The 9,937-nt window shown below is 49.5% G+C and overlaps 2 protein-coding genes across 2 annotated transcripts; both read left to right on the top strand.

Moving 5' to 3' along the window:
- The first annotated feature begins 192 nt into the window (after positions 1–192).
- Positions 193–1,674, top strand: CUNH2orf81 (chromosome unknown C2orf81 homolog). Its single transcript, XM_006096791.3, has one exon. The coding sequence runs from the start codon at positions 193–195 to the stop codon at positions 1,609–1,611; it is 1,419 nt and encodes a 472-aa protein (XP_006096853.1). The 3' UTR covers positions 1,612–1,674.
- Positions 1,675–2,313: 639 nt separating this feature from the next.
- On the top strand, positions 2,314–8,900 carry LOC102428088 (retinol dehydrogenase 11). Its single transcript, XM_014462674.2, has 6 exons — positions 2,314–2,524; positions 2,703–2,942; positions 3,197–3,286; positions 7,347–7,535; positions 8,023–8,129; positions 8,266–8,900. Exons 1-6 carry the CDS (start codon positions 2,347–2,349, stop codon positions 8,452–8,454), a joined length of 993 nt encoding a protein of 330 aa, XP_014318160.1. The 5' UTR covers positions 2,314–2,346; the 3' UTR covers positions 8,455–8,900.
- The last annotated feature ends 1,037 nt before the right edge of the window (positions 8,901–9,937 follow it).

The raw sequence follows: 9,937 nt of genomic DNA, 5'->3' as shown, positions 1-9,937 counted from the left end.
GCCACCCTGTTATCTGGGCTTAAGCCCCAGCCTTCCCTGCGAGTTGGAGCGGGGGACATTCCCTCCGATTGCGGATGCCTGGGCTCAGGGATCTGTGCCCCTAATGCACGCACCGGGACAGGTAAAGAGTGTTTCGTCCCACCGGTCTCCAGGTAAGCCCCCAGCTCCCTCTGACCCCCACCCCTACCCCCAATGCACCTTCGTTTTCCTTACGGCCTCTCTACCCTTAGTTTCTCCACCCTTAGTTCCTCTCTCCCCTTTCTGACCTCTCACTATCTACCTCCCACCCCTACCTCTGGCGCATTTCCCCAGGACCATGGGAGCGTCGACCAGATTTCTCTAGAAAGATCGTTGATGGATGGAGGCTGTGAGGAGCAGATGGAATCCTCCAAGCCAAGAGACACTCTCAGCCCTCCACCCGTCTTAGAGCTGTTTCAGGAGGCAGGCCCCAGGGATCCTTTAGAGGAACTGGAAGACCAGGAAGGAGGCCGCCCATCTTCGGCAGGGTCCAGGAACATGAGCCTCCAACAGCCGTCAGCATCTGTGGAGAAAGTGGTGGTGACAGTTCCCTCTGGGAGCCCCCATTCTTCTCCGGAGCAGTCCCTGGCAGCCAGCTCCCAGGAATCGGCAGAGAGCACACGGCCCCTCAGCTCCCGGTTCTCACTAGAGGACTTCTATTACCCGCCCTCTGCTGAGGACCTAAGTGAGCAGGTGTTCAAGAAGGGCGAGAAGCCCCACGCTGCCTTGGACCCCATCATACTCGGCCCCTCCGAGTCCTTCCAGCAGCCTTGGTTCATGGGCTCACAGCTGAGGACACTTCCCCGTAGGCCGGGCCGCAAGCCCTCGGTGCTGCCGAGCCAATGGGTACGCCCAGAAGTTGAGGTTGTGGATGCAGACGCTGAGGTACGCCCCCTGGAAGTCTACCGCAGGCCCCCCCAGGTCAAGAAGACAGAGGCCCTGGCCAGATGCCAAGCTGATGACTCCAGTTGCCGAGCTTTCTGCCCTCTCCCTCACAGCGGTCCTTTCCCTACTTTGCGCCCCTGCTCCCAACTTCCCCCTTTAAGCGTAGGCCCATCATCACCTGGCTCCCAGTCACAGGGGCTCTTACCGGGCCCAGAGAGCCGCTTTCCGGAAAGGCACCTGAAGGTCTCCCAAATGGCCTGCAGCCGCAGCCCCAGCCCCTGCACATGGCCAGGTGCACAGTGGCCGAGGGGCTGGGAGAGGGAGGCGGTGTTGCTGGAAGAGCTGTGGGCCGGCCGCAGCCGCGTACCTCCGCAGGGCCGGCGGGACCAGGAGGGCCAGGATCCTCACAGGTGGTCTTATCTTGAACCCCAAATCCTCAAGGCCACGTCCCAGGTGATGTGGCAGCCAGTGTTGCTGCCGGAAGCCTTGAAGCTGGCTCCCGGTGTGAGCATGTGGAACCCAAGCACACAGGTGCTGCTCAGGTCTGGCGCACCCCGGCAGGAGGCCAAAAAAGGCTGCACCTCTCCTCCCATTGAGTTGCAACCCATCCAGACAGAAGCCCAGGTGACCAGGGCACAGCTAATGAGGAACTCAACCTCCAAAGTGTGTTCGCTCCCCTCCAAGATCCTGCCCCATTCTGAGCCCTGAACCTCAGCCAGCGGGAATCCTACCTTCCTTCCGTCTGCTTGCCAAAAATAAACACCTGAGTTGCCTTAAGAATTGGCCTGGTATCTCTGTCAGTTTCTTCCAAAGATGTGTATTCTCACGGAGCTGGAGAGGAGCAGTGGTCCTGGCAGGCCTAGAAGAAGATAGAACACTGGGTCCAGGGAATAAACCCATTTGCACCCATAGGAGACCCTGCTTCAGGGCCAAGTCTACTCTCCAGCAGAATTCTGGAGAACCATTCTCTCCTCACAAAAGAGCAGATAGATGTAACGGCTGCAAGTGGGGTCTACCTCAGTTGGGAGAACTTAGTTCCCTATCAGTTGGGGAGCAAGGGAATGGCCCCGCTTGGGCATAAAGTGATTCGAGACACGAGGAATTTGATTTCTTGCGTCCCTAGTCCCTGGAGCTCTGTCAATTCACTTTAGATGCAAATCCAAGTTTGGCTCAGAGACAGATTTGAGCCTTGGCAGGGTTTCGGGCTCAGGGAAAGCCCTTCTGTTAATTTTTGATTGGAGGTGAGGCAATCAAGTGCTCAGGTCACACAATTTATAAGGAGGAACTCTCTCTCGGGTTCAGATGGGTTGCTTGAGCAAATGTGAGAGTGCCTCCTTAAATTTTGCATCTTGGGCTCCACACCGGCCTTATTGCTGCCCACTCAGCATTGACTAGCTCTCTCAAATTCTCTTCCCACTCTGGGTGGTAGGCCAGTAATCTGCTATGCCACTGTGGTCTCTACTCAGCACCCAGGTCTGGGGTCCTGGCTCTGTCCTCCTCATTCTGGTCTTCCTGCTTAGACTAAGTGTGCAGCTCTGGCATAAGACTCAGCTCTGGGACCTGCAGCACTGCCCCACAGACCTAACCGGGAAGACGGCCGTGGTGACTGGGGCCAACAGTGGTGAGTGCTCCTTCCACCCTGTCACCTCACCAGCGGCCTCAGCCCCAACAGCCTTCCCAGGGAGGGCAGCGGGGAGAAGCAGCACCCACTGTCAACACCTCTGTCCCTCCCCCTTGCTCCTTTACCCTCTAGTCACTTCCCAGACTAGCCTGCTCTGAAGCTGCCCCCCCCCCCCCAGGTATCGGAAAGGTTGTGTCCCAGGAGCTGGCCCGCCGTGGGGCCCGGGTGGTCCTTGCTTGCCGTAGCCGAGAGCGTGGACAGCGAGCCCTGGCTGAGATCCAAGCAGCCTCGAAGGATGCCAGCCTTCTGCTTGGGGAGGTAGACCTGAGCTCCATGGCCTCCATCCGGAGCTTTGCCCGGTGGCTCCTGCAAGAGTGTCCTGAGATACATCTGCTGGTTAACAATGCTGCAGTCTGTGGTATGTGCCCTGACGTGCTTCCCCCAAACACATTTCAGGAGACTCCTTCCTAGGTCAGGGACCACAAAACAGGCATCCCCAAAGCCTCACTGTGCACCCTGCAGAAACACTCCTGACTCCCTCACATTTAATTGCCCCATCTGTGCACATACGTGCTCCTACAGCATTTCTATTGAACCCCAATATATCGCCCTTTCTATTGAACCCCAATATATCGCACATCATCCACTTCATGTGTTTTCATTTCCCCCCAGGAATCCCCAGGACACTAACCCCAGAGGGCCTTGATCTCACCTTTGCCACCAATTATGTCGGGCCCTTTCTGCTCACAAATCTACTGCAAGGTAAGGAAATGTGCCTGCCCTCTGTGTCAGCCCGGCTCCTCCGTCCCCCTGGCATCTTCCTGGCAGCTTCCTCTCCTTCGGCACATAGCAGGGGAACCACCCGCACAAGTCAGGATTAGGATTCCGGTAATGGAACCAGACAGTCCAACATACAACCAAGAGGATATAAGATCCCACCTCTCCCTCCCTCAGCTCTGAATTCCAGTCAGACCAGTAGAGTCAATCATCTCAACCGAAGCTTCCTGAGGTTGGTGCTTGGTCACTAGGAACATAAACACCAAGAAGCTCAGGGACCACCAGGGACAACAGCCAAAAATTCATTGCCTCGGGCCCAAGTCTGTTGACTTTCTGATTTTGTAATCCTTTCCGAATAAGGAGGTTTGAGGTTTTCCTGGGAAGGTGTGTGTGGGGAAATGGGTGGCAGGCAAATTCTCCATAACATATTTTCCCGTGTTGTGAAATAACCTCTTTTGTAGTCAGGTAATATATGTCTAAAATACAAAATTGGAAGTGTGTAACAGGCTATACAGAAAAAAAAGTCTCTTTGGCTCTGACCGGATAGCTCAGTTGGTTAGAGTGTCGTCCTGATAGGTCAAGGTTGTGGGTTCAATCTCCCATCAGGACACATACAAGAAGCAACTACTGAGCCCTGGCTGGTGTGGCTCAGTTGGTTGAGCATTGCCCCTGCACCAAAAGGCCACTGGTTTGATTCCCAGTCAGGGCACATGCCTGGGTTGTGGCTCAATCCCTAGTAGGGGGCTGCAGAGCAGGAGGCAGCTGATTGATGTCCTCTCTCTCTCTCTCTCTCTCTCTCTATCTCTGTCTCTTTCCCTCTCCATTCCACTCTCTCTAAAAATCAATAAAAACATATTTTAAAAAAGAAGCAGTCAATGAATGCATAAATATATAGAACAAATCAATGTTTTTCTCTCTCCCCCCTTTCTCTCTCTAAAATCAATAAGTGAAAGGAAAAAAAATAAATTAAAAAAATCTCCTCTCCTTGAAAATCAACTTTCCATTCCCCTCCTTGGAGGCAACTACTGTTGTCAGGATCTACCCTTTAGTGACTGATTACATTAACCCAATTGGAAATTGAGCAAAGAACGAGCCAAATTCTATGCACTTTTGAGTATGAATATTTTTTCTCTCTTCCCCCAAATTATAACAAGGTGTTTGCACCTTCCTCAGTATTAGTGTTTTTTTCTTTCTTTTCTTTTCTTTCTTTTTAAAAAAATATATTTTATTGATTTTTTACAGAGAGGAAGGGAGAGGGATAGTTAGAAACATCGATGAGAGAGAAGCATCGATCAGCTGCCTCCTGCACACCCCCTATTGGGGATGTGCCTGCAACCAAGGTACATGCCCTTGACCGGAATTGAACCCGGGACTCTTCAGTCCCCAGGCCGACGCTCTATCCAGTGAGCCAAACCGGCTAGGGCTTTTTTTTTTTTTTTAATATATTTTATTGATTTTTTACAGAGAGGAAGGGAGAGAGATAGAGAGCTAGAAACATCGATGAGAGAGAAACATCGATCAGTTGCCTCCTGCACATCTCCCAGTGGGGATGTGCCCGCAACCCAGGTACATGCCCTTGACCGGAATCAAATCTGGGACCTTTCAGTCCACAAGCCGACGCTCTATCCACTGAGCCAAACCGGTCTTGGCGCTTTTTTTTTTTTTTTAATTTTTTATAAAAAAGCATTTATTTGAGCAAAAGTTGCTCCAGCTTGGAATATAGAGATTCAGGTGGCAACCTAAATTGTGTTCCTAAGTAATGGTTTCTTAAATTGTTTGTCTCTTCCCTTTTATAATCTATTCTCCCTTCTGCCACTTCTAGAAATCACCTTAGCCATATCACTTTCTTGCTTAAAATCTTTTGAAGGTACTCTGTTCTTTATAGGATAAAGTCTAAGCCTCTTCATTTTACTTACAAGACTGAGAAACTTACTTTTTGCCCTTCCTTAACCCTCCCCACCCCCCAACTCCCAATCTCCGGCCAGACCATCTGTAGATCTTGGACCACACTCTATTTTCCCCCTCTGGCTGTGTTTGCACATGTGATTTTCTCTATCTGGAACATCTTTTCCCACTGCCTTAGGCTGGCTAACTTTAGTTCATCTGCCGAGACTCTGCACAGATATAGCCTGTGCTGCGGATCCTGCCCTGACACCTCCAACTCTCCAGCTGCCCCCAATTATCAGGGGTCCCCTAAGCCCTTCGTGCACCTCTCTGTTCTCAAACTAACATTGCTCCACGGGGACCAGTCTCCAACTAGGCTGTGAGCCCCTTTGGTTTTTATGTCACTGTGTCTGCAAGTTTGGGGCCTGTCGTCCTTTTAAGAATAATTTTCTCTCTAGCAAGTTTTGGCTAAACAGCATCTGTTCCAATTGTCACTTGTGATTCTTCATTTCAATGTGGGGCTCAAAAGAGTTTGAGCATTTTGAAAACAATACTGTAAACTCATGTGACAATTACTATTTTTCATAATTTACACAATCCAGACTTTTTGTGTAGTTAATACTCATTTTTTAAAGATTTAACTTGTTTTATTTCTTTTTTCTTTTTAATTTCTTTTAAAATTTGTTTTATTGATTATAACTTTATTTTTTTCCTTTGAGAGATCGTTATTTTTAAGAAAACTACTTTCCCAAGTATCTCTGCATATTTCTTTCCCCCCAAACCTAGTTTCCTTATATCCTTAGCACCCATCTTGGTGTCTGTCACAATCCAGGGACCTAATGAACATTTGTGGAATGAATGAGTGTATGAATACATGAAAGACAACTCTGACAGTGTGTCTAGCCCAGGGGTGGGCAAACTTTTTGACTCAAGGGCCACAATGGGTTCTTAAACTGGACCGGAGGGCCGGAACAAAAGCATGGATGGAGTGTTTGTGTGAACTAATATAAATTCAAAGTAAAATCATTACATAAAAGGGTACGGTTTTTTTTTTTTTTTTTAGTTTTATTCATTTCAAACGGGCCGGATCCGGCCCGCGGGCCATAGTTTGCCCACGGCTGGTCTAGCCTCTCCTTTCTTTTTTTAATCCTCATTTAAGGATTTTTTTTTTCATTGATTTCTAGAGAGAGTGGGAGGAGGGAGGAGAGAGAGAAAGAAAGATTGATGTGAGAGAGACACATCGATTGGTTGTCTCCCGAATGCACCCCTACCAGGGCTGGGGAACCCACAACTGTGGCATGTGCCCTTGACCTGGAATTGAACTTGCAACCCTTCTGTCCGAAGGTTGATGATCTAACCATGGAGCCAAACCAGCTAGGCTAGGGTCACCCTCTCCTTTCTCCCCTCTTAGTGGTCAAACATACACAAGGATCAATTAAATTAGTTCCAGCTGGCAAGTGGAAGAAAAGTACTAAACACTAAAATAAAAGAGGAAGCCCTAACCGGGTTGGCTCAGTGGATGGAGCGTCAGCCTGCAGACTCAAGGGTCCCAGGTTCGGTTCCGGTCAAGGGCATGTACCTTGGTTGCGGGCACATCCCAGTGGGGAGTTTGCAGGAGGCAGCTGATCGATGTTTCTCTCTCTCTCTTTTTTTTTTTTAAATATATTTTATTGATTTTTTATAGATAGGAAGGGAGAGAGATAGAGAGTTAGAAACATCAATGAGAGAGAAACATCGATTAGCCGCCTCCTGCACATCTCCTACTGGGGATGTGCCCGCAACCCAGGCATGTCCCCTTGACCGGAATCGAACCTGGGACCCTTCAGTCCGCAGGCCAACGCTCTAGCCACTGAGCCAAACCGGTTTTGGCAATGTTTCTCTCTTATCGATGTTTCTAACTCTATCCCTCTCCCTTCCTCTCTGTAAAAAATCAATAAAATAAAAGAGGAAGAGAGTGTTAGGAAAGCAGCTAATGAACGTGAAGTCTCTGTTCCCATTAAGTTCCCCTGTGCCTAGCCCCGGTGCCTGGGTGGGGCCCACTCCTGAAAGCCCTGCATGGGCCCTGCTCTCCTGGGACCCCCTGGAGAAGCAGGCTGGGGAGTGGGCATGGGAGTTGACACTAGGACTCAGACTGAAGGAACGTGGTCCTCTCTCTACCCAGGAGCGCTACAGCGGGCAGGGTCAGCCCGGGTGATAAACGTGTCTTCCTCTTGGCAAACACAAGGGTACTTTGATGAGGAACATCTGACAGGGGCTGGTGGACCTTTGACCTTCAACCAGAACTATTTCTGCAGCAAACTGCTTTTGACCTCAATCACTGGGGAATTTGCCCGGAGGCTTCAAGGGACAGGTAACTGCCCCTGACACCCCCTATTCCTCCACTCCCAATCCTTCACACCTCTCCACATGTCTTGGCCATAAAATACTCCCAATATCCCCCAAGCCAGCTGTTAATTTCTTCCATTTACCACCTGTACCCCTATAGTTCTCCCAACCCTGTCCTCATGTCTCTTTTTCAACCTTTTCCAATTCTCTTATCACCGGTAACACCCCTCTCCTCTCAGTATTTTCCAATACCAACACCATACATCACGTTCCTCCTAAAGGTAACCCAACACTTTCAAATACTTGTGTCTCCTTACTGGCTTGGGTAGCACCATTCATGTAAGTTACAGAGCACTGTCGTCCCTCGTACCACCCCCAAGTCTCTGGTCGCCTTTACCCAACCGACCTGGTAGGATCCTTCCCTGCTTGCACATGGCAGAACCACACTCGGTCCTGTCTTCCCATCATCCTTTCACCTCACTCTGCATTATGCTTCTGTCTCACCACCTCAGGTGTGACTGTGAACTCTGTAGAGCCAGGTGTTGTGTACACGGAGATCATGAGGATGTTACCTTTGTATTACCGCTTCTCCTTCTGGATCTCCAGCTTCTTTATTAAGGTGGGTAGAGGAGGAGCTGGTTTGGCTGGAAGAGGGTGGTGTAGGGCTCTACTTCTCAGTGTCCCCAGCCCGCTAAAGCCTGCCTGGTGAGACAGCCCATCCTTCCCCTCAACCCCCACTCTCGGTGTTTCCACAGGATCCTACACAAGGTGCAAACCCAGTTCTCTACCTGAGCTTGGCAAAGGAGCTAGATGGTATTTCCGGAAAATATTTTAGCAGGTCCTGCGTGATAATTCCTCCCGCAAAAGCTGCTCAGGATCCTCAGGTGGCCCAACGCCTCTGGAATGCCTCAGTCAAACTAACAAACCTGGACAAGGTGGACTGATCCTCTGAGACCCACATCTAGAGTTCTTCAACATTAATTATTTCCTTTGAATCTGTATGCTTTTGTACTTTAATTATATTGTTATTTTGTCAAACTCACAAATCAGATATATTGCTATTATTTATAGAGTTGAGATTTGTGTAGCTTTACCTATATGTTTAATATTTTCTTTGCTCATTCTTCTTTCTTGTGTCTCAGATCTTCCATCTGGGGTTATTTTCCTTCTATCCAAAGTACATCCTTTAGAAGTTCCTTTAATGAGGATTTGTGGTAGACAGAATTCTAAGATGCCCCAAGATTCATACCCTCTGTGTATACATTCTCTGTAATCTTCTCCCCTTAAGTGTGAGCAGAACTAGTGAATATGATGAAATTTCATGTCTGATTATGTTATATACCTGAAATGTGGGATTTTGCTGAAGTAATTAAAGTTTGTAATCAGTTGGCTTTGTGTTAAAGGGGAGATTATCTTGGGTGGGCCTGACCTAATCAGGTGAGCCTTTTAAAAGTGTCAGATCTTCTCAGAAGTCAGAGATCCTTTGTTTACAATGAAAGAAGCAAACTTCCACATTTTGGAGGTGGCCACATAGCCTCTAGGACAGGGGTGGACAAACTTTTTGACTCGAGGGCCACAATGGGTTCTTAAACTGGACCGGAGGGCCGGAACAAAAGCATGGATGGAGTGTTTGTGTGAACTAATATAAATTCAAAGTAAACATCATTACATAAAAGGGTACGGTCTTTTTTTTTTTTTTAAGTTTTATTCATTTCAAACGGGCCGTAGTTTGCCCACGGCTGCTCTAGGAGTTAAGACTTCAGTTCTGCAGTTCCCAGGAACTAAATTCTGCCAATAACCAGTGAGCTTTGAAGTGGACCTAAAACCCAGATGAGATTGCAGCCTTTGATGACACCTTGATTTCAGCTTGGTGAGACTCTAAGGTCCCAGAGGAGCCAGCTAACCTGTGCCCAGACTTCTGACCCAGAAACTGAGGGACAATACGTGTGTGTATCTATATTAATAAAAGGGTAATATGCTAATTAACCAGACATCTTCCAGACGTCCTTCCGGACAAAGCCACAGTGGCAGGGGCTGAGGCAGAGGCAGTTATGGGCAATCAAGCTGGCAGGGGAGAGCAGTTAGGGGGTGATCAGGCCGGCAGGGGGGGCAGTTAGGGGGCGATCAGGCCAGTAGGCAGAGGTGGTTAGGGGGTGATCAGGCTGGCAGGGGAGGGCAGTTAGGGGGCGATCAGGCCAGCAGGCAGAGGTGGTTAGGGGGCAATCAGGCTGGCAGGGGAGGGCAGTTAGGGGTGATCAGGCTGGCAGGGGAGGGCAGTTAGGGGCGATCAGGCTGGCAGGGGAGCAGTTAGGGAGTGATCAGGTCAGCAGGCAGAGGCGGTTAGGGGTGATCAGGCAGGCAGGCAGGTGAACGGTTAGGAGCCAGTGGTCCTGGATTGCAAGAGGGATGTCTGACTGCCAGTTTAGA

The sequence above is a fragment of the Myotis lucifugus genome, unplaced genomic scaffold, assembly GCF_000147115.1.
Source record: "Myotis lucifugus unplaced genomic scaffold, Myoluc2.0 scaffold_186, whole genome shotgun sequence".
NCBI lineage: Eukaryota > Metazoa > Chordata > Mammalia > Chiroptera > Vespertilionidae > Myotis > Myotis lucifugus.
This window is presented reverse-complemented; position numbering and strand designations above follow the sequence as displayed.